Below are 26,024 nucleotides of genomic sequence, written 5' to 3'. Positions count from 1 at the left end.
TCTGCGCGTGGGAGTCCAGGTGTGCGTGGGAGTTTGATTGCGTGTTGTGGGTTTTGTTTTGTATGTGTCTCAGTGTCTGTTGTTTCTACGTGTTTGTAATGGTCTGCGTGTCCTGGGTGTTTGGACTGTAATTCTTTGACTGTCTCTATCAGTGTATCTCTAGGATTGGGTGTGTGTGTGGTCTTCTTATGATTGCGATCCTATGTGCATATGCATGTGTTTCTGGGTGTACACCTATGTATGTGAATCTCTGTGCGTGTGGGTGTGTGTGTGTGTTTGTATGTGTGTGAGAGACTATGTGCGTCGCCACAGGAAAGCAGTTTTAAAGTGCAAAAATGGAAGCCAACAAGCTGGGGAAGAAGAGCACCACTTATTCCTGCTACCAGTGCAACAGTATAAAACATTGTAATATCCCGGTCCGCCAGCATCTCGTTACCAAACATCACCTAATGAAAATTGCACTTTTTTCCCCCTTCAAATTACTCTAAAGCCCTAAACGCATCCCTAAAATATTCAATTTGCAGGCTCAACAGGGAAAAACCATTACAACTAGAATGTGATCGCAATTGAATTATGGAGGCTTGATTAAAAAAAAAGAAGTGTGGTTTCTTGTTCTTTTTCAGGAGTGGCTTGGCGGCCTCCCTCTCTCTAACCACAGGGCAAATGGGATTAGAAAGAAGACACCAGCTACTAATGCGATGCCACCCTGTCGCAAATCATGCAAAACCACAGCGAGCAACTAATGGCCTGATATTCAGCAGAGCGCGGAGACAAGTGAGGGAAGACATGCAGTCCATAAAACTCCACTTTAAAGTGCACCGGGTCCACTGCGTCCGGATCACTGCTCTGTTCTCACCACCCACGCCTTTCTATCTGTTCATCTAAATGTCCGTCAGCCCTTTCAACTTGACACGACCGATCCCAGTCATGTCAGGTTGTTATCCTATAGCCTGATGGTTATTCCTTTAACGCCATGGTGGCCTACACCTCCGTTATCTGACTAGGATGGACAGTATTCGGCAGAGGATATGAATCACAAAAGACTTGAGCATGGAAACTTACTTCGGACTGTGCAACGTGACGATTGGTTAGTCGAGCGTGACAGACAGGTGACAGAGCCCATGACAGGGGATACCGGATGGGGGGAGAGGGAATCACTGTACTGTATCCTTGTCCTGTCTGTGAAACCGTCGAGGAAGGACCACTGATGGACAAGGCTGTCAGAGCAGTACAACAGCGACCAGCCTCCTGGGCCCTGTTGTTCAACTGGCTTCCCCCCCCCCCAAAAAACCCACATCCCCCTTAATGGGGGGGCTTTAAGTTCAGGTCCTCATGCTCGTCCAGTCAGTTCTGTCACACACACACGCACGCACGCACGCACGCACGCACGCACGCACGCACGCACGCACGCACGCACGCACGCACGCACGCACGCACGCACGCACGCACGCACGCACGCACGCACGCACGCACGCACGCACACACACACACACACACACTCAGTCCTAGATACACTCCTCTCAGGTCCTCATGCTCGTCCAGTCAGTTCTGTCACACACAGACGCACACAAACACACACACACACACACACACACACACACACACACACACACACACACACACACACACACACACACACACACACACACACACACACACAAGCAAGAATGACTGAGACTGCAGATCTGAGTACAAAAGATGTTTAGAGAGCTGAGCTCCGAAGGAGAGAGGAAGTCAATACCACCATCACGACTGCTGGTGATGGGTTGCTGTTGAATTGAGGGACAGGACATCAACTTTCAAAGGGACCATAGCATTTAAAAGCCTGAGCCTTTGACACGAGATGAAACAAAATGATGAGGTGGGGATTTGCTGTCCGAGTTTAGCAACCAGCCTCATTTCTGCATTTCACTGTGGAAGCCAATGAGCGCAACTGCTGTTGGTGTGAGTTGTGAATGCCAAATGCTCAACAAACCTATTTCAAATAGCGCGGTTAACACAAACTTAGTAATAATAGGTCTGTTTTCAGCCAATGTCTGCTGGTTTACCTGTTTTGACAAAGAGACAGTGGCTGCCAACAGAGTCAATCATGGTGAGATTATATAATGATATGTTTATATTAGTACTGCTGGAACAACACACCATTTAAACCCTTACTAATGTCACTGCAATGTGTGTGTGTGTGTGTGTGTGTGTGTGTGTGTGTGTGTGTGTGTGTGTGTGTGTGTGTGTGTGTGTGTGTGTGTGTGTGTCTGTGTGTATGTGTCTGTCTGTCTGTCTGTCTGTCTGTCTGTCTGTCTGTCTGTCTGTCTGTCTGTCTGTCTGTCTGTCTGTCTGTATCTGTGTAACTGTGTCTGTGCGTGTCCGTGTGCATGTGTGTGTGTTTGTCTGCGTGTGATTGAATATTTAAATGACTCCTGTAAATTGAAGTCCCAAGGTTATCAGTGAGGGTCATGCAAGGACATGAGCAGCAGTGCTAAAGTGCCAATAAACACCCACAAAAACGTTCAGCAGCCACGAAACAAAGTCATAACCTACAACCTTACAAACAATTACAACAACACTCACATACAAAGGTCCTTATTTTTTAGAATTAGAAACTACTAATATGTTGAAAAACGTGAACAACAATCGGCTAGTATTTTGAGGAAACACAATGCCAACAGAGAACTTGGATAGCAACATTCATAGTTGTACATATGTTGCAGCATATACACATACACATGCAACATATGTTCACAAACTCGCTTTAGGCCACATTCTAGCTCAGCGACCAGATCAAACGAAACCAAAAGGCTGCAGCCATTTTGGTGAGAACTCTCCTCTTCCATTCACAGGGCGGGCGTTTCCATCCCCTTCTGCATGGCAGTGTGGCGTTGGGGTTCTGTCCACTACTAATGCCCCTGATGGGACACACAGGTGTCCTATCACCCTGGCAGCCCAATGGTTTAGTTCAGGACTTTATTTATTTACCACCAACTAAGGAAAATTCAAATGGTAGAACTGACACATTGTCAGAATTAGTTCTTGTCAGGTAATAATAGGAAATTACCAAAATAATGTATTTGTTATTTTAATATGTTGTATGCCATGATATTTGATTTTCTGCATTTGTAGTGAAAGTCAATTGCAGTCAGGACAGCTGAATTTATCAAGAATGAATGATTGGCTGGCATTTAAAGACATCATCTAAGTCACTTTTCTTTTCTGTCAGTGTCCCATTTTCTGAAAGGGCATTCATCTGACTTCTCCAAAATCTTAGATCTTAGTCCTCATGCAAAATAATGTTGTACGGTAAAGGGCTTTGGTTGAAATAACCATCAGAGAAAACTATTCTTCATGAATTAAAGGCCGGGGGGAGAACACCAAACAGTCCAAACTAACTTCTCCTCCATCATATTCCCAGATAGCCCTCTCTGTCCTCACACAGATATGTCATCCTATCGTCCATTCAACTCACACATGCGGTGCCCTCGTTAAAGACACACCTTGACTCATTGTCAGGTCATCTTGTGCACTGTGCAGACAAACGCTGAGTCATTATACAGCAGTACACTCTGCTGTAGCCACTCTTAAAGGCTTATTGACACCAAGTCAGGCATATCGGCAATCACAGCAAACTGCTGCGGTGATGTGGGAGTGTCCCTTCATGGCCCGTTTGTGTGACGTCATGTTCTGACACTAAACCACTCCTTCATGGCAGGGCTCTACCGCTCTGGAGAGGACAACACTGACCAGCCTCTCTTCCAGTTCCACAGTTGCCCCGGAAACTGCAGGATGCTACGATGCTAACGTCACATGGTAAACAAGGTTTTTTCTCCCCGCGGGGGTCTCCCAGTCCGATCGCCTGCTCTCGTGATTGGCCGCCGCAGCATGACGTTGGGGTTTCGTCTGACCCCCCTGCGGCCCCTCACCGCCGCAGCCTCAACACACCGGCCCTGTTCAAACGATCGGTTGAACTCACGCCTGATTGGGTGAGAACGAGTCCTCCGAGAGACGTTGGAGGTGCGGGGTTGGACACCATGGGATTAATATGGCTCATTAAGCGGTGATTATTTCATGGACGGTGCCTTTACTGATGGAGACGTTTTCATAAATGGACTGATGAATGGACGGCTCAATTACTCCCCGCGGCGGAGATGACTCAATGTCACTGGGAGAGGGAGCAGAGGGGGAGGAAAAGAAGAAGGAAGGAAGGGTGGATGGGGGGGAAGAGAAGGGAGGAAGGAAGGGGGAAGGAAGAGGAGAGAGGAAGGAAGGGAGATTGAAAGGAAGAGAGCTGGGAATGGAAGGAGTAGGAGTAGGTGAAAGTGGTTTGCGTCCAAGTGTTTGAGAGGCTAGGCCGGGTACTGCACTGGTTGGAGTCCGATCATCTATGCAGCAGAAATAAGACGAGTTTACAGGACAACAGTGCTGCTCTGCAGCTAAAGAAGGCCGAGGTCTAATGGACTTGATCTCGGCTGCCAGCCACAATAGGATTAGACACACTGATCTCTAAGAAGTGGGTCATGAAGGCGCTTATTGTAATAGTATCTGAGGTCAGCTTGATAGTCCAAATGATGAGTTTGATCTTAAAACGGAAAGGAATTCAGATGTAGAGTAATACAAAAAACATTATTTTCTTTGCCTTCAAAGAGACATTATTAAAAAAAATGTTAATATCAAATTTTCATTTTTCTCTAACATATGCATGTTTATCTGTGTGTGTGTGTGTGTGTGTGTGTGTGTGTGTGTGCGTGCGTGCGTGCGTGCGTGTGTGTGTGTGTGTCTGTGTCTGTGTCTGTGTGTGTGTGTGTGTGTGTGTGTGTGTGTATGCGTTTGTGTGTGCGTGCATGCTTTTTATATGCTACCTCTCTCTGTCCCATGGTTTTGACAATGCAAAGACTGTGATTCTTTTCAGAGATTCCTACAAAAGCTGCCTATATGTGTTATGAATGTCATGACGTGCAAAGCAAACGTCTTCAGACCAAGAAAGGATCTTATAGGTGTTTACACACACCTAAAACACAAATACAATAAGCACAACACATCTGCAAAAGCCACACTAAAACTGCAAAAGCCACAACACAAATACAAACATCACAACCCAACTGCAAAAGCCACAGCACAACTGCAAACATCACAACACAACTGAAAACATCACAACACAACTGTAAGGGTCACAACACAACTGCAAAAGCCACAACACAACTGCAAAAGACACAACACATTCTTGACTGATGCCAATAGGCCTGGCACAAGTGAAGGTAGTGTTTCCAAGATGAAGTATTTTTAATTAGGCTTAGGCTATCCACATCATCCAGACGTATGGCTACCATAAAACGAGGCTAGCCCGGCCAGCTATGATAGCTCACAATTATCTGGAAGATCAAAAAAAGGAGCATGACCCATCGGGGCCGGACTCACTTTCCATGGATGAGTGCTCTGAATTTGCAGTTGATCTCGTTACAAATTCAGACACAGTTCTGCTTAATGGGGACTTCAGACGTTGGCTTCAGACAGCTTGTTCAGCACCTTACCCGCAATGGTGAAAACACGCTGGATCTTGTCTTGACCCGTGGTGTGGAAACTTCAGACCCGGTTGTCTCACTGTACTTCAGCTTTATCTGACCACTTACTTCTCACCTTACAGGTGGTGGTATCCTGCCCCTGTGACGACCACCAGGCTTCAGGTGTCTTCGTATCGACCCTGCAGCTACTACAGCCAGCTACAGAAGGTTACTTCCTTCATTAGTTCCTCTTTTTAACTTTACGGGCGGTGTGGATCATTTCACTGATGACTTCAACAAGGCCCTACCTGCAGCCATTAAATCTGCTGCTCCTCTTGTTGTTAAACAGCGAACTACAAAAAGATCAGCACGATGGTTTGATAAAGACCCTCGCACCCTCAAACAAAGCTCCAGTAAACTTGGATGTTAACCAAACGTTCAACTAAATTTTGTCTATTTTCTTGAAAGTCATGACAGCATGCCGACCCTCAAACCCACATGAACTATTTCTAAAAATGCCTACTTCTCCAGTGTCATTCATCTAAACAAAAACAACATTCTCTTGACACTGTAAAAAGTCTGAGGAGGTCCTCATTCACTCTAGGCATGCAACTTCTTTGAATTCTTCGAACAAAAAAATCGAATAGATTAAAACAAAAATGTATGGTTCGCCTACCCTTTATCTTGTACATCCTTCAAAAGGGGCAAAGCTTGTCAGCCCTGAACTACCCTTCCTCAATTCAGCACAATCTCCCTGGACGACCTAGCTAAACTAACACAGGCATCTCCTACGACCTTTATGCTGGATCCTCTCCTTACAAAGGTTCGTAGAGAACTTGTCCCAAAGGTTCGACCTGCTACGCTCAATATCACAAACATTGTCTACTGGAACCGTTCCCTCAACCATTAAGGCTGCTTTGATAAAACATAAACTCAAGAAGCCTGGCCTGGACCCTGAAGTACTCAGTAGCTATCGGACTATATCGAACGTTCCTTTCCTGGAAGGACTAGACAGAATTTTAGCGAACCGAACCATCAATCACCGGACAACGAACAGCTTATTTGAACCCTATCAGTCTGGGTTCAGGACTTTCTCTTCCTCTGAAACTGCTGTGACCAGAGAGGTAAACAATCTTCTCCTTACCATGGACAGAGAGGCAGGCCCCCTGCTGGGGATGCTTGATCTTAGTGCTGCCTTCGACACAACCGACCATATCATTCTTCTCCCTCGTCTCCAACACCATGATGGCATTAAAGGCCATTCTCTGCTCTGGTGTAGACATTTGTACTGTATTAAACACTTTTAACAGATTGAAAATAGCCTGGCGGGCACAATTTAAATCCATGTCTTTGGGGGTAAAACTTAAAAAAGGCGAGCCACAATGAAAGCCCAGCAAACTCCCCCCCTCACATCCCTGCTAAACGCCCACCCCCACCCCCACCCTTGGCCCACCGACAAATACTGACTCATCTCTCTGGCAGGGACCACCACGGCTCGTACACACAGCCGGTTCCAAACGGGAGCTTTTGGACTGTCTCCGCGGCTCTAGTTAGCGGACAGGCTTCACAGCTTGCAGCCCCACCACCCACGCCGGCCCCTCGTCCGTGACACCCTGCCTCTGGTGGGGAGTGTGTGTGTGTGTGGGGGGGGGGGGGGGGGGGGGGGGGCAGGCAGTCCCCTGTATCAACTGGGAGCGTGATAGATGACAGGTGAGGGGAGAGAGAACAGGGCTCCTCAGAGCCCATCACGCCTGCTCCCGCTTCCCATTCGTCTTCCATTTAGCCCGGCGCTCCGTTAGCCTCTATGATCTCTCCCCACCCCCCCACACACACACACACACACACACACACACACACACACACACACACACACACACACACACACACACACACACACACACACACACACACACACACACACACACACACACACACACACACACACACACACACACTTTGCTTGGCCACTGATGAGTCCTAAACTCCCCACGGTGTGGGATCGTATGGGGATGAAACAGGTCATCGAGGTTCATCGGTCTAGTCTTCAGCCTCTCTTCAACAACCAGTTTGCAACAGTTCTCCTCGCAGCTGCCAGATAGTGATTCATGCCAACATACAGACTGTCACGAGCTCGCCTTTTTTTTCGTCTTTTGACATGCTAGGGCATGTCATGTCCTTTTCTTTAATAGAACCTCTAAACGGCAGAGTGAGTTCCTTTCCTGAGTGTGGCGGCACGGTGGGGGAAACCATTAGAAAAACCCTTTGGATGAAAACATGGCCTTCCACTTCTTTGAACGTCATTTCTCAAGGACAACATCCGCAGCCTTCTGTTACCAACACAAGCTACCAGATGGGTCATTTTGGAGTTTTTTTAGGCAAACCGTTTGGCTTGCGCCAGCATCGATCTGAGCTGTGGAGAGGACTGATGGGCAGCAAGGATCACACAGAGCCGAAACTGAATCAATCGGACCCCCCCCCTCCCCCACAATCACCCACCCATCATGTCTATAGATCTTAACAAGGCTCAGCCTGACATCTGCCCCATGAGAAGTATGCTTCAACATGGCTACATTGACCTCCAGCGGCACGTAATGGACAAGGAAAGGTTGTGACCTTTGGAAATGCCAGCCAGTCTAATAACGTAACCAAATACAGAGGTGCATAGAAAATGGCCCTTTTAAGCATCTGAGATAGCAAATCCTGACGCGGTTGCACAAAATGTGTCTCAAAAAGACGGAGGTTAAATCAGATTTAATAACAAATAATATGCTAACCCTTTTAAATGCGAATTAAACATGAATTTGAACCATGTCAGTACGAATATGGATGGTCACGCCATTGAGGACATCATCCGAATGCAACCCCTAAGACTCTGGATTTAATCTCAGTCTTTTCTATATTTTTTTACATTATTTGAGTGGAGTAGGAACATTTCTCGGATTATGAAAGGATTGTTTCATGATATTTTTCCGAGGGAGAAATGAGATGAAATGCAAAAAAGGGATTGTCATTTTCATATTGCAGACCAGCGCTCCCCGGGCTCACAGAGAAACCCTTCAGAACAAGAGGAAGTGCAAACGTTTTAATAAAACAGTGTTCCTGGCAGCAGGTACACATAATGTGTTTCCACAGACATTTCATCCTTTGTGAAATAAACACGATGAAGGAAGAAAAAGAAAGTTCTGCAGGCACAACGACGGATGGGTGAGATTCTCCCTTTGTGAATTGAATTGGTCTTCCCTCCTCTGAATCCGGTTGCGTGTTCACAGTGCAGCAGCTGGCTGACGCCGTGTCACGCTATTCTCCACCAACAGCGATTTCCCCATGTCATGAGAAGTCGATAAGTCAGCTGCTTGATGAATCTTTAACATCCTGACACCAGCCGGATAGGCCGTGGCAGTAATGGATTTCCAAAAATGGGTGCGGCCTTACATTGTTCAAAAAACGAGAGCCAATCGGAACGAGGCTCTTGCACTCTTCCCTCTCGTAGATGGTTGGAAGTAAAGCAAAAAACAAACTACTCTGAGAAAAACCTTCCTTTGGACTTCAGGTCATCTTTATCATTGCTATTCAGTACATTTCCGATGCTGACTCCGCTTGCTGAAGTTTCCTTGTGCCCCGCCATTGATTTTTAATTCTGCAGGCTGTGGTGCTTCTTGCTTCATCATGAACTGAAAGTCCCTCCCCTTGACACAGATTGCTCCTATCATTTTAACATATATCTTCATTTACTTTCAAAAGGATGGGGGCCAGATGAATCTGCAGCCAGAAACTGAACGTGTACTTTAAAGATCAGGATGGTCTCACGAGGCTAATGAATCATGGCTTCTGTCAGGACAATGATGAAGACGATGAAGCCCTGACCTTGATGGCAGTTACCTTACCCTGTGGGGCATAGTAACCTATAGGCTATCTGCATTCATTATCACTACCAATGCATGTAATCTGGGATCTCTCATCACTATATTGTGGAGAACGTGGTGTCTTTTGTCTGCAATGCTGTGACTCGGTTTCTAGATTGCTATGGATCATAGAGGTTCCATAGCTTGTCACGTGTGACTTATGTTGTTATTTCCATTGTGTATCACCTACTCTGTGCCTCTTGTACGTTTGGCGTTCGGTATTCAATCTGTGTTTTCTTTCCTAATACGGTGTGGGACGAGGGACATTTGGGAGTCGTCTCTACTCGACACAAGCCTGAGAGAAAGAATCTGTCACTCATTTGCCACCCCTTAATGAGTGCATGCTGCCGCAGTCCCTGTGAGACCCTAACTATGATTAAGGACTATTATAAATAAACTTGACTTGACTTAATAATGAACTTAATTGAGATACAATGTCTCCAGTTAAAACACTGCCCTTGTGGTTTCCATGGAGAGAGTACTCCTCCAATGGTGCAGAGGCAAGTTGACTTTGAGCAGATTGATAGAGCAATAAAAAGCATGGGAGAAGGAGGCAAAGACCTCCATGCTAACGTTCATCTCCAGAGACTTTATACGTTTATTTTTGAACATTGGAAAACAAACCAACAGTTAGCAGCCCATCCACTAAGGAAATGCCGTATGTGCGTTCTGTGTGCCTCAACGGTTGACTGCTGTACAATTCACGTTCAATAAATTATACTCCCTTTAAACTACCACTAATTTCGGGTCAAATACACATTCAGACAAATGCCAAATGACAAAAGCAGGTTTGCTGCAACGTCGGTTGTACGATATCCGTTCATCACACCTAGTTCACATTGTGGACAGAAAGGGGCATTGAAAGTGGTCCCGGTTAGAGCGCCCTTGGCGGTTTTAATTAACATTTAACAGAACAATGGTCACCTACCACAATTGAACGTTTCGACAGGAACCATTATTAACTGCACTGAAAGTCCCACAGTTCAGTAAATGAACCCTACGCTACGCTACCCTGGAATCCAGCCAGGAGGTTCCTAGAAGCAGATGGTTATCCTCATCAGAAAAGCATTCCTTGACTCAGAACAGCCTATGAAGTGATTAAGGTGTTCGGCATCACAGGTGGTGACCTTGAAATGGAGCATGCATAGGTCACAGACTTTGTCTGGTTCTTGGTGACCTGTTGAACTCCAGGCTTGGCTGGTGTTGATGGAGGAGCAACAGAAGTGTTTCCAGACCCTTCTACTGATACCTCCAAGGTGAGGTAGATTGAATGACAGGGGTGTTGCTATGTCAACTTCAAAATTAAAATAATTATTTTTATTCACCGCAGTACTGTAATGTATTATAAATTACTATATTCTCCTTGGAATATGAAATTGGGTGGTTACGAATTGGACATATAATTCCGAAAGGAGAGAAAATATAATGTGCATAGGATTTTCAGACCATTGGGTACTACAAAAGGATTTGCCTTTTGTGTTTGTTTTGTTTTGTTGGATGCAGGTGTTTTTCCAACCCTGTTCCTCCTAGTTAGCATATGAATGAGGATACTGTCACTATTCTCTGCAGTTGCATCGTTTTATCACTGAGTAAATCCCCAAATGCTCTTCTAATAAACGAATAAACTACAAACTATCTGGTTTTGAAGATTCAACAGGTAAACACAGGAGGTGTTTGCGTGTGTGTGTGTGTGTGTGTGTGTGTGTGTGTGTGTGTGTGTGTGTGTGTGTGTGTGTGTGTTTGTTAGAACAATTTATTATAACGGCAATATAAAATGATATGCAAATTATATGAACCCCCTTCTTTACATTGATACTCATACATTTAATTTTTATACATTCTCCTTGCACCTAGGGATGTCGGCCTTCCTCACTCTAATTTAAAGGTGTTAGGGTTTGCATTTGCATTGCCACACTAGCCAAGAAGTGAAACAGAGAGGTCATGCCAATCTCCTGACTTCTTTGATGTGGAGACTCCTTTAGTGGTCTTGGATCATTGCAGACAGGTCCATATCCCCCCCTTACTGTATTGCAAATTACCTCGGTCTTTCCCGCCATGGCTGACTTCAACCTTGGCCAATCCTAACTCTGCACCATGATCCCTCCCCCTCGCCTTTGTTTTCTTTGTTGTTGCTGCCCACGATGTGAACGTTTCCTATAAAAGTCATGCACAACCATGATCTCATTGAAGATGTTTGGCATATCGCTGCATGTGTCTTCCCATGAGCAATACTTGCATACTTGACTGTCAAGAAATGTCCTCAAATAAATAATTTTTCATCAGTGTGTGTGTGTGTGTGTGTGTGTGTGTGTGTGTGTGTGTGTGTGTGTGTGTGTGTGTGTGTGTGTGTGTGTGTGTGTGTGTGTGTGTGTGTGTGTGTGTGTGTGTGTGTGTGTGTGTGCAGGCCTGCGTGTTCAGTGTCTGCGGGTAAACACTAGCAAGATCAACCGGTCAACACACACACACACACACAAAGATCAGATAAACCAAATAAAGAAAGAAGGAAAACAAACGAGTTATTGGACTGGATTGTTGTTGCCGTGTTGTCAGAGGGAGGAAAGGGAGCACTGCGGTAAGTGGTGGGTTGGAAAAGCCAGCTAATAGGCCAAGTAAATTTATACCCAGGATCGATAACAGGTTAAGGGGGACACATCGGCTCCTCCCGATACATGGTGCTGTTTGATTAAAACGAGATGGGTCACGGAAAGGTGACGTGGAGAGCAATGGTGGTCTCACAGGCAAAAGGTGTCCGCGTCGGGGGGGTTTAAGAGGACTTCATAAATGGAACACGTTCCTGCCGGCCTCGGGCAGGACCTGCAGTAAATTGGCTCTGGAATCAATGAGGGAACGGCGGCGCAGACAGTGATTATATTGCAGCCTCGCAGCGGAGATCTTGTCCTTGGGCTTTCCACTGTTTCCACACCATTATGGCCGCTCAGAGGCCACAATCAGCAGTCCAAATTTAAACAAGGGGCTCCTAACAAGGGGGAGAAGGACATCCTCCCTGCCAGGTAATTGAAAATCTTCTATCAGAGTGCATGAATGAATGGATAAATGAACGAGCGAATGGATAAATGAACGAGCTAATTCACGTGAAAACGTGAATTTGGTTATGGTCGAAGAGTACGTTCTCTGCATACAATTTCACTGTCGGAGACACAATTGTGCATGATGATTGGTTAGTATTTAACATGGGTGGGGGGGGGGGGGGCTTTCCATGACAGGTCCCGTGCGGGGTTGGAGCGCAAGTCAGAGCAATGGTTCTGATCAGACGTTGCTATTGTTTACACAAACACAAAGATGGAGGGGAGGCGACAGCAGCAGCTTCATCCCTTTGACAGTACATTATCCAATCCTGACACAAAATGTGTTTATTCCACACAACTCTCTCTGGGATCACTCACACAAATGTATATATTTCCCCGTGTCCTGCCATCTATTTTGATTTTCTACTTGTTATATCTTCAGGTTGCCTCCATGCCAGCGCATGCCAATACACACAAGCCGTGCCCTGCGGCCTCATCACGAGCTGTCCACAGCCGACCAGAGAGAAGTGATGTGGAGATGAATGTGCATAGTAGCCTTACTCTGACGCGCTGGCTGGGTGCCGTCTGACTGCTAGATTCATGTGATGCTCTAGTGTGAGAGTTACAAAACATCAGAGACGCACACAGTGAAAACCCAGTGTGTGATTGGTACCGACATCATCTGATATTCCGTCTGTCTGTACGTCTGTTTGGCTGTCTGTCTGAATCGGACTGCCTATCTATTTATCTATCAACCTGATAAACCAGCAAAAATACTGGTAGTTGTAATAGTCCATCTTTTTTTTTTTTTTTTTTTCTGTGATTCTGTTGATTCAAATATTACAAATATTCAAATATATGGAAATACACAGCACCTCGAGATTCCTGAATAACTGGTTCCATAATTACTTTACAGTGTACAACTATAAGACCCAATAACCTTGAAACATAGATGTTTGTTGTTGACCTTGAAGGTAAAACACATGTCATGTCACATTTAGAGGGACCTGGGAGCCGGACCATAAGGTTGTTTCGCTGGTTCATGATTGCTATCTTCTGTCTGTTAATCTGTGTGTCCGTCTACATATGTATCTATCCCTCTGTCTGGCTGGCTGTGCATCTATCTATGAGATGGAATACCAGAGAAAGTGCTATCTAATTGTGTGCAAACTAAACACGCTTGAACACTAATTAATCCTTATGAATCCCATCTCTGTTTGGAGTTTGGTGCTCTGTGCTTTCCCCACAATAGCAGTCATTAAAGGTGAACTAACTCCTTAACTGCTTAACAATACTCCGATCCTTAAAATCCAAGGTTTCCACCGAACACTACAGGCCATTTGTGTTCTACTCTGCGACTGCAAACATTAGTTAGGGAAAACATTGTGTTCGATTGACCAGGGCCTTCCGTTGTATAATAGAGTAAATGAATAATAACCTTTCATATTGGCAGAAAACAGCTATATTTGCCAAAATGTAATCCATGCAAAAAGGTTGGGGGGTATTCTAGTGCTTAATATAGTGAAGGAGTGTTGCTCCCAACAGAAGATAAATCGGGAGCTAACTTATATCATTCCGCTTACAGGTTTCTCTGTCTTTGCAGGGACAACCGATGTGTAACTGCTATGCACTGAGCTGGCTTTACGTGTCTATTTACAGTGCCGCCATAGACTGAAACCAATCAAACAGTAAGGAGTAGGGGAACAGGTGTTGTAAGACTCTGTAGGGGTCTCTAATCTATACATTCAAAGTTAATTAGTCAAAACTGTTAAAAGGTTTTGGTCTTAATACATTTAGGCGTGACCTACAAAGTTGCGGGTATCTTTTTGAGAACATGGGTAAAATTTCTCCCTGAAACAGACAAACATGCTAGCAGACTCACTGGTGCAACAAGAGACGATAGAGCCTAAAGCAGTGAGCCACTGCTAATTGGAGCCTGTATAATATCTGGGGTTGTGGGGACCTGTCATATATTTATTTGCCAAGTACAATCAGTATTATATTAAACCATGTGAGGGTAGCTTGGAGGTGGAATTAATTATTCCAATTAAAAAAAAGGCTTTGATCATGTTTAAGCTTAGCACAAAATAAAGGTGTAAAGGGCATATGATAGGTAAAAGGATTCAATGCACTAGCCATTACATAAAAAAGAAAGTATAATGAATTGCCAACATTTTTGCCATTATGAAATAGTGAACAGAGCGTGTCTAAAAGGGAGAGGGACATTGTGCGGTGATCCCCTTTTTCACTCATATGTTTATCAGTAGATTGAGTTTGACATCTATTAACTTCAAGCAGACGACAGGTCTGTGAGCTGTCTAATGTTTATCTGCACTCAATTAGCATGCTAACCTAACCTGCACTGGTGTCAGGGCAGTTCAACGAGGGTTCACCAGACACAAAGTCAAATAATTGGTCTCAATTACTCAAAGGAGGGTCTTAACACCATGCCACAGCTGCTAGTTTGAATTCCAGGCTGTCTAGCTGAAATTAGGTTTATTTTAAACAACATTTATACAAAAATAAATAAATAATATTATCAGAATTATTTAACGAAATATATAGCAGGTGTATGCATATATTTTAAAGTCTATGAGCACCTATGATAGGATCAGCCAACTCAACAATAATATGATAAGACTATAGGAGAGAATGGGAGAAAATAAATCCCTACAGATAACAACGTAGTTCTGCTGCACCCAAATCATACTTTAACGGAATGGGCCTGAGTTTACGCCATACTGTTTTCTCTCCCACTTACAAAATGGAAGCTGTTGAATGTTGAGGCATTAGAATATCTTACTCAGCTCCAGCAAGCCCATTTGTTATTTAAGTTCCATGCTGAGGGCGACTGTGTGTTAACAGGGACTCAGTCCCCCGCTGACAGCCTGCAGATGTTCTGTGATCCACTCTGCCGGCTAATGAACATGGAAAAAAGAAATGAAAAAGTCAACAGGATACATTCAAATTTGCCAGCTCTGCGAGAAAGATGACCTTGAAGCTGAAGATTGAGCCTGTACACACACACACACACACACACACACACACACACACACACACACACACACACACACACACACATGCAACAATTGCAACCATTGCACACACACCATATACAAATGCATTTTACACATGTTAAGCAAACAAATACACTCAAACACGTAATACACACATGCCTGCAAACATGCATGAAATTGCCCACACACACACACATACACATTAATCGCCTATCAAAGTACAAATACAGTGCATCCCTTATCGGTTATTTAGTCTTTAGTCATAATATATATTTTTGAGATATAGATAAAATTTACATATAGTCGAGAATGCCTTAGCCAGAATGACATCATTCAAATCGATATTACTTGAAAGTCCTTATTACCATCAAAATAAGTGCAATGTTGGCAACAAAGCCCTGTTTGGGTCTTTATGACTGACTTGCCCCTTTATCATTGTACACGGAAATGAGAGACGCGATACAAGCATTGCAACTCGTGTAGCACTAAAAGCCGCGCGGCTGCGAGTCCAGACATCCACTGAAACAGCTCCAGCGCGTCTCCGACTGTAGACTCCATGAGGCACTCGCCACTAAATGACGGGCCATTTAATTGAGTAAATCCATAAAAGGCTTGCTGGCGGCTGCTAGATCATCATCCGGAATCACAAAAAACATGCAATTCTAAAAATAAACAAACTAAAACCCCCACAATTATTCAGAACCACTTGGAAAGCCATCTGACACTATTTGTTTGATGGATCCTTAAATCCCCCTGAAATGCAAATGTACATAATCTCCTATATGAGCTCTCTGGGGTAACCCTTCAAGGAAAAGAATAACGTTTTCAGCTGAATTGACTTCTGGCGTCCGCCTATGCCAGCGAATGACCAGGCGTTTTCCTCCTCTACCACGCTGTGCTCTGTGACCGCGTGTAGGCAGGGATCCTTGCTGATTCAGGGTACTTTAAGTGCCGGTGTATCATTGTTGGCCATAGATTGAAATCTCCCCATAATGGATCAAATGGGACGTGTCGGGTCCCACGCAGGCTGATTGAGGATGTGGGGGTCACAACATGCCAGCCGCTGTTGTCTAGTGATGCATCGTCAATTTGGGACTGAAAAAAAATGACCATTTCAAATCTGTGTGTGTCTGTGGTTTAAAGAGCATAAATCCATGCTCTGCGATAACGTCAGTTTGTTTGGATTTTTTAAGAACATACACTGAGCCCACATACTATCCGTCTCACAAACAGACACACACTCAAAAGACAAACATACACACAAACACACACACACAGACACACACACACACACACACACACACACACACACACACACACACACACACACAAACACAGAAACACCAATACACTCCATAAATAGTAAGTGAGCAATAAATTTAGCAGGGACGTCAGGTGTGAACCTTGCTAACACCATCACTCACCCGGACCAGGGGCAGCGAAGGATCGGACAACAGGCCGCCTATGGGCTTTGATCCGGAACGCAGGACCCCGAGGTGCCATTTTATATAGAGACGGACGACTGCACAAGCAAAGTTCACGTCAAGGCTGTCAAAACAAATGTTAATAATAATTTAAAGGGGTTTTCTAGATTATCGACAGTAGCCTACTTCTGTTGATTGTAATCAATCAGCGATAAGGTCAAACATGTCTGTTTGGACGTTCAGGCAGAACAAATGCGATTCTGTTGACTTCTATTGTACTCTGTTCTAACTTCCACCTGCAGGCTTTTCCAGACGCACATTAGTTTGCTGTTGTCCATTATCACACACAATGAAGCGTAATGGTAAATACTTGTACACTGATTAACTGCCTTTTAACTCTAGGACTAATTGGTTCTATCTTGTGTTATTCTTTCGCTACTTACAATCTGCAGAGCATGGGAGGCAGACAGGAAGTGTCAGCACACATTGAAAATACACTCAGAAAACACACACACACACACACACACACACACACACACACACACACACACACACACACACACACACACACACACACACACACACACACACACACACACACACACACACACACACACACACACACACACACATTATACATGGGTGACGTTGCTAAATTGCATGCAAATGTGTTTGGAGATGAATGCTGGGCATATTCTCAGTGGGGGACAAATCATTTCACACATTGCCCGCAGAAATCATCAACCCACACACACACACACACACACACACACACACACACACACACACACACACACACACACACACACACACACACACACACACACACACACACACACACACACACAGAACATACTATCACAACAAAATAAACAGAGCCGATCATAAGGAACTTCTACACAAAGGACATATTGTCCTTTGTGCAAGAAAATAAGGCGCACGTTTTAATTGGGGTATTCACTGTATCTGTAACATTAATGTCATCTATTGTCAAAATGATCTGCATCCACTGCATTGATCTGCACTGAGAGCAACATAGTTAATGATTGAGTTGTCCCTGGGTTTAGTTATGCTTCTTGATATTGCTTAATTATTGCTTTTGAGATATATGCATAAAAGATACAATATTTTTTTTGCTAGTACTGATGATCTGAGATGAGAAGTACAGTGGTTAATACCAGCCGCACACATCCTTATCACTGGCACACTTATGTCACAACATACAAACAACGCTAATGCGTTGGTGTTGTCATTTGCATGATAATATCTCCTCAAGGTCATCCTCTGTATCAAACCACTTAAGGGGCCACTCACACTAGGGCTGTTTGCCTGTTAGGAACAAGAGGGGGTGGGTGGCATGCAGGAGTCTGAGTTCGGTCAGGGAAAGCAATGGAACAGATCCAACACTGTATTCTGTTATCAATGACTGCATCATGAACACGACAGAGTGACAACATGCAGACTTCTAGTACCCGTAGTAGGGGAGGACGGCCGGCAGTAGAGAAACGCACTTTGATGCTTTTCTCAATCAAAAAACAAGTCGACAATAAGAAGATGTTAACATTCATTGATTAACAATGATCACTTATTTCTTCTAATAGTACTACTACTGCGACTGGACGCAGATGCGTTGGTGGAAAAAGGTTTGCAATATATTCCACATAACCCAGTGCCCAGTAATAAAATGAGCAAAAACATATTTGGTTACTTTATTATCACGTGAAGCACATTATTTAAACTTTCTATAAACAGGACAATAACCAACAAAGCAAACAGACTCCCCAGTTCCCAGTCATTAGTGCAAAAAGAGAACCCCTGGTATTAAACCACAATTAATAGCTATCATTGAATCATGTATTTACTATTTAGTTATTTAATTGGTTGTGATATGTAATTAAATAAGAATTAACATTTAAACATGAAATGTATAATATGAGTCATTGGGCAGACTGTGAGCTACTTCAGACCTCACAACCCCATTTACATATACATTTTTTTACTTTAAATTTGCAAAGTGCAATCGTTTAACAAATCATCACATCTCAAGCTCTATACTGATCCAAGCAAATTTGGATATCTTTCAAACTTGTTGAGAATCAACGATATTTAATTTGTTCCAATTACCGCCTTGTACTATTGAGTCCCGTGGAGCTCTGCTTAGAGCTCGGGATGGGAGCCCGACTCCACACGGCTCTTTCAGACCGTGTGGAGTCTGACAACATCCATAATTCACCTGGAAACACAACGTAAAGTTTAAGCACGGTGTTTCTTGTTTTCATGCTGGTTAAGCAAGGGGTCTTCATGTGTGTCGACCTCTGTTTATATTACGGGTCCCATTGGAGCCTCCTCTGTCTCTCCTGACACAGCAGTCTCGACGTTGACACTATTCTACACACTCTTGAATAAACTCACGTTTGTGACGAGACAGACCCATTTCGACATCCATGTGTGGTTCTACCTCTTCTCAGCATGACCATGTCCAATATATAGTCTGAGTTCAAGCTTTCGAAAAGGATGCTATGATTTGAGGCTATTTTTGAGTCTTTATATTGGTACACTTACTCCATTCGGACTATAAACTATCTAATTCTGTTTGTACTGCTGATCTAAAAATGTTACGAATCGTTTAAGACCAGCAGGCCAGTTAGCGTCAGCCTTTCAACAGCCAGCATTCACACCACAATTTCCTCAGAAATTGAACTTTCCAGTATAGTTCTTTATCTTTATTCATTTATTTTGCACTTGAATGAGAAAGTGTGATTGAATAATCGCTTCTGTCTACTTAGCTTCCCCCTGTTCTGATTCAAGAATGGATCGTTTCAATCAACGCCGGTGCCCATAGGGTATTTAAGAAGCTTGCTCTGTTAGTAGAGGCGGGAGAGACGCCTCTGTGTTCAGCTCGCTGCCAAGCTGTTTGTTTCAGTCTTTGTTGTTGTTGCTGAAAGAACCTAAAGGGCAACTATGACAATGTCTTTGGAGCTCTGCGTATGAGCTCCAGTTATTAACCATCGCCCCCACCACCTCTCTGGAACTCTGGCCAAATGATCCCACAATAGTCAGGTGTATTCCTCTCAGCTGAGATTATGTTTCTCGAGAGGTAATCCACTCCCACAACTTGCTGGTATATTGTACGACTTTGAGAAACAATCTTCAGATGTTTTCAAGATTTGCTGCAATGGGAACACTCTTAATGAACCGATAGCCTGTTAGTCTTTCTATTGTCCACTCATAACGAGTCCTCGCTAGCTGATATTTTAGTGAGGTGCAACAAAAGCCTGATTAAAGGGGACATATTATACCACCAGGTGTGAGTGTGATTAGCCTTAAAAGCCGTTTCGAAAATCTGCCCCATATGACATCACTAGTGGGCGTGTCCACGTAGATCTGTGCTGGATAGATGTAGGTGGACACGCCCACTAGTGATGTCATATTGGGCAGATTTTCAAAATGGCTTGTAAGGCTAATCACACTCACACCTGGGGGTGTAATATGTCCCCCTTAATAATCTGTTTTATTTAATAATGCTGGGAGTATATGCACCAAAATAAAAAAAAAGAAGAATGGAAGCCGTGAAATTTGAAAGCATGCATTCAGGCCAGTCCTCCTTTGAAATGGTCATTTGTATGGGCAATAGACTTTGGTCAATTTTTCACCACCCATTTCTCCTTACTGGTTATCGGTTAATGACCAAGTATTAACGAACAATTATTGGTTTCCCGGTCAGAAGAAACGTCTGAATTAGAATCCCTAGTTTGTCATCATGGTTAAAAAAGGCAGCCATGTTAACTTTTGTTGATTGGCAATGATGAAAAATGAATCAATAATGACTTCAGCAGGTGGTCTGAATATAGTTTTTAAATTTGTAAGTATCAAAGCTGTAAACCAAGGGGTTCTGAAATCCAAAAAGAAAAGTGGATCTTATTAAAAGCAGCATGCGGAGTGGAAATCTTACAGCAAGTGGTGACATGCTGAGCATCAATAAAGAAACAAATTGGCGAGACAATTGGTTATTAAAACATCTGAAGCTCCCTCTCTCTCCGCCGCCGCCACCGCTCACTGGGCCTTTGAATTGCACTGGATTTGAGGGTGGTGATAATTGAGTCTGAAGGAAAGACATCCTCGTTGACAGCCTCATTGATTGTTGAGTGTGTGTATGTGTGTGTGTGTGTTTGTGTATGTGTATGTGTACCTGTACGTGTGTGTCCGTGTGTGTTTGTGTGTGTCTTGGTCTGTGTCTGTCTCTGTGTGTCTGTGTCTGTCTCTGTGTCTGTGTCTGTGTGTCCGTGTGTGTGTGTGTGCGTGTACACAGGCATTTGCAAGCCTTGATTATATTCCAGTCAAACATAAAGAATCACCATCACCAAACAACCCTCCATTAACGACAACAGTGTTATTCAAATGAGCACGGCGGCATCCCACACAGGGAGGACGGTCCAGCGGGATCACATGCGCCAGCTGTTTCTCAGAGGCGGGCTTCCCCCACACAGGTGTGCGGGTACACAGGTGATGATAATGGGGCAGTGTAGCGAGAGAGAGAGATCAAAGCCCTCTCGTGTAGACCATGAAAGGTCCCTCCGCAGAATCGGCGTGTGAGAGCTGCCTTATCGCCGTGGACCACACGGAGGTCCCTGCCTATCTGCGGGCCCCAGCCGGCCGGCCCGGGCACCACTGCCAGAACAGAGCACATCCATAGGCTGGGCCCGCAGAGCCCGGCCTGGCCCCGCTCGCCTCTCCTGATGAAAGGGATCGTTCTGAGCATTCCCGTTCTGAACGTGTGGTGGTGCGCGAGGTGGGGGGGGGGGGGGGGGGGGGGGGGGGGGGAGCGGGGAGTACGGTGTCTGGGGGGTCTCCTGGCTTATCACGCCGAGACAAACATTCTATAATTAAATGTTGAACCGAAAGAAAATAAATTGGGTGATTTTGTGACTTCACAGCCCTCGGTGAGACCTCGGATATGCGCCTCACGATTTTTTGGAGTTAATAATTTCGCTGTTATCTCATTCGCTGCCGATGATGATACCATCTTAATTGAGCAACTGTGCAGACACAAGACAATAACTACCTTGATTAAAAAGAATTACTTCTTATCGGCAGCATCTCACGTCCCAGAACAGCCCTTTGTTGTGTTTTGTTTCACCTTGCCAAAGCACAACATAACCCTTGGCTTGTGGCTTGTTCTCATATCCCAGGATGAAGAACCTCCACAGTAATGAGCCTAATGGATACGATCTTTAATGAACAGCAGCCATGCTGTATTGTGCTGTAACTCTGCAAAACACAGATGTTATTAGCAGCGATCTGACACTGCAGTTATATGCGTGACTACATTCCCTGTTGTGCATGATTGTGAAACGGTCAAAAGACCAAAGTTCTAAGCATTCATCCCTGGAGTAAAACCCCCCATCCTAATATGCATGCATTTAATGAATGAGCTTCATCGGGTCGATCTTTGCTGACCCGTGTCATTGTTGCCTAGTGAACCCCAAAACGTACTGGTTAATCCCTGCTACAACAAGGGCCATCCCAGACAACAAATCAATGGAGGAAGAGGTAATCTGGCCTAGGAGGGCTAGGGGTTCTGTCCTTACCTGAGAGTGAACATTTGCACGGAGGAGTAGGCAGAAACGCACACAAAGGCCGACACCGAGTCCCGGGGCTTCATGGGGGCGGCCGGCACCAGCACCACAAAGTTCCCGTCCAGCCTGTGCTCCACCAGGGGTGGGGGGCTGGGGTTCTGGTACAGCCTCACACTGCCGATCCTCCGCAGCGGGGTGGAGGTGTACGAGCTGAACAGCCCCTCCTGGCTGGAGCGGATGAAGCCGTCCTTGCGCGACTCCTCCGAGTGGCACTCTGCCTTCTCCGTGGACTGCAGCACGTAGTAGAGCTCCACCGCCGTGCCATCCGACACTTCGGTGGCACTCCGCTGACGCCCGGGGACAATGCTGGGCGGACTGAACCAGCCGGCCAGGGGCTCCAGCTCGGCCGTGCACAGCCCCAGCTCGCCCCTCAGCTGGCAGCTGCCGCGAACCTCCTGGGTCTCGTGGAAGGCGAACATGTGCACGCAGGGCAGCTTGTCGATGGTGCTGTAGTCGTCCCAGTCGCGGCCGGCGATGTAGAACAGCACCTGCACCCGGGGCTTGGCCAGGTGGACCCTGGTGTTCAGGATGAACGTCTGCACCTTCCAGTTGAAGGTGAACAGGGGGGAGGTGGGGAAGGTCCCGGGGCTTTGCAGGAGGTCCAGTGGCACAGACTGCTCCACGGAGAGGGGCCCGTAGCTGGCGTTGATGGAGGGCAGGCTGCGGGCCTGGTAGATGAAGAAAGGCTCCGTCCGAGACAGCAGGCTGGAGTTCCTCATGAACTCCTGGTTGGCCTCCTTAAGGAAGAAGGCCGAGCCGGCCCCCAGCACCTGGTAGTTGACGGGCAGGTAGGTGGGGAGGCTGGAGTACCTCTGCAGTCCCTCCAGGACCCGGCAGTCGGACACTGCGGAGCAGAAGAGTGCAGGTTAAGCACACCGCGGGAGAAAGGGCTTTTTAGTATCAAGAAAGGCGGCAGGAAGAAAGAGAAAATCTTTACATTCACACAGACAGTCTTAATTAAATCAGTCTCTGATATGGACTTGGGTCCAGTGGATGTTGATAGGCAGCTGATTCTCATCCACAGAATGAAACATGAACATGAAATGAAAATTGGCTTCCTTTATCTTGTCATCTCATGTCCACAAAATTAGGTTCTGGTAATTATTTTTGTAATCTAATACACATATTTATTTTTGGCCATGGCCCCACTGCCAGGCCAAATATTTCCCTCTCTCATATCAAGCATCCCAAAGCATCCAATCACATTCCTCTAACATTTCTGTCCTGCGAAATGTCATAATAAAAAAAAGAGAAAGACGAGGAAGATATGCTTTAAATTACATTTCACCCTTTATTTTATTCTTCCTCCAACAGCTCCACTTTTATGTATATTCCACCAGAGCTCAGTGGGTGAAGGGTGTTGTATCAGTCGGCCCTATGTCCCGGAGTCACGCTGCACATATATAAAAAAGGGCTTTTATCACATTCAGAGTGGATTCTGACCTTCTCCTCAAGAGCAATCTGCCGGCATGATAACAGTCCCTGCACTTGGTCCCATCCCACCCTGGCAGACAGAGGATTTCATTCCTTTAGCCCGCCCTTGTAAATCAATGTCCTGACAATTTACAAATCAGCCGGGGATTTGTGATCCACGGCGCCCCACTCAACCTCGGGGCCGTCCGGCCACGCTAAGCTCTCCCCCTCTCTGAAGGGCATCGGCGGGGCGCTGGGCTCCGCGGCTCTGCCTCCGCAGCCCGGTCCTGGAGGTCGTGCTTTAAAACACAGTGAGCACTTCCAAGTCCTGATAAACAACTTCCTCTTGCTGCTGCAGAGCGACATTACTCCACAGAGAGCTTTGACATTTCTTCCCTCCCCCACACCCAATAAAACAACATCTGCACACCAGCGGTGCCGTGCAGGTACACGACAGGCTTGTCCTCGTGAATCTGACATTACGGCTGAATGGAAAAAAAACTTGAAAGTCCAGCAACACTGCCGAGCAAACAAAAAGGGTCTGGAAATAATAGCTTCCTGTGGTCTCCAGGCGGAGATGCTGATATTCCCATCCCTGTCTCAATGGAAGTGTCAGTCTCTCTCTCTCTCCGTACACCTCACTGCCTGTGTCACTCGACCCATGACCAGATCTGTTGTCCGACATCCTGAAGAACGGAGCCTAAATGCCACCAGGCTATGAACGTGCTGACGTTTGTGCTGCACACACGTGCACACATGTTACACAACACAGAAAAAAACACAAAAACAATCTCTACACAAACACCCTAATGACACCAAGTGAGACTTTATATTTTTACACTTTTGGAGTCGATATAAGTACCTCACAATTTCAACAGCAAACGGTTGTGAAGGGCTCACTTGAAGATACAGGGAAAGAGTGCATTAGAATGAATGATGGGCCCCTTAGATGGAGTTTGGAAATAAGACACAAATGGCAAGTCCACACACTTCGCACACACACATAATGTTGAGCTGGAGTACAAACACGTTATCCCAGTCGCATCAAACTCCTACAGACATTTCCCTGTCATATAATTTGATGCCATATTGAATGGTCGATAAGTAATATTATCAATCGAGTTCGTCAGTGACATCTAATCTATAGGTATCCAAGCAATGCAGTGAAATAGTGTATGCAAGGATTGCATTCAGAGCAGTAACAAGTGAAAAAATGCTGAGACAAAAGAGATGTAAAGGTTATTCGATCTTAGAAAAATATGTCTGTTTAAGCATGCATTTTATGATTCGCATCATATATAATTAAATTCCCCTGCTGTATCACATTAAATCGTAAAAACGAAGCGGACCCTTTTGCTGAGCCAGGAAAATTTGGATCCTTTTTTTCCCCATGTCCTCTTTACAATAGAGAAAGGGATATTTTTTACAGAAATGCAAATTCTGTGGCGAGCCCCATGGTTTTTGTTCAACTATTTGGGCTAAGGGTTACATCAGTACAATTCTTCATATAGCTTCCGACCACATGAGAATATAATGCATATTGCTGTACATACCATACCAGCATTGCAGGGTTGCTACAAAACAAGTGCTAAGTAGTCCAATAACAATTAAATTGGACTACTTAGACAATGTTCGTATCCTGTATAATCCAATAAGAAACACCTCTGTTTCTATCTCTAACCATTTTCAATTTTCTAAATAGATGACTATTACTATTCCATTAATTTGCCTACTCATTTTACAATATAAAGTATTAAAAACTTAATTATGTTTCTATACTTACAACGTATACTACTCATTATTGCATACAATGACATCGGGCTGCCGGTGACAGCCAATTGAATCTCTGGCGATGGCTGCGACATAGGGTCACTGGAGCAGACAATAGGAAAGGCATCATTCCAGCCTTTTCTACTCAACAGCCCAGTGGGAATGAAGCATCACACCTCCATGCTTCCAATTGGAAAAGTCTGTGACATGTCTGTCAAAAAATAAACCATAGGCAATTTGAAAATACATACATAATACGTAAGTACCAGTAAGACGGACACACGTTTATTTTCACCTCCCTTTGTTACATTTAAATGCATAGGGAGCCCATGCTCCATACAACGATT

General features: G+C 45.0%; 1 protein-coding gene across 1 annotated transcript in view; it reads right to left on the bottom strand.

Moving 5' to 3' along the window:
* Window positions 1-26,024, bottom strand: part of LOC132459127 (transmembrane protein 132C-like) — a 51,964-nt gene that overhangs the window by 11,764 nt on the left and 14,176 nt on the right. The window contains exon 2 of the mRNA XM_060053506.1: window positions 22,447-23,338. Within this exon, the coding sequence (XP_059909489.1) occupies window positions 22,447-23,338 (892 nt within the window). The remainder of the gene's footprint in view (window positions 1-22,446; window positions 23,339-26,024) is intronic.

This window comes from Gadus macrocephalus, chromosome 6 (assembly GCF_031168955.1).
Source record: "Gadus macrocephalus chromosome 6, ASM3116895v1".
Lineage (NCBI taxonomy): Eukaryota > Metazoa > Chordata > Actinopteri > Gadiformes > Gadidae > Gadus > Gadus macrocephalus.
This window is presented reverse-complemented; position numbering and strand designations above follow the sequence as displayed.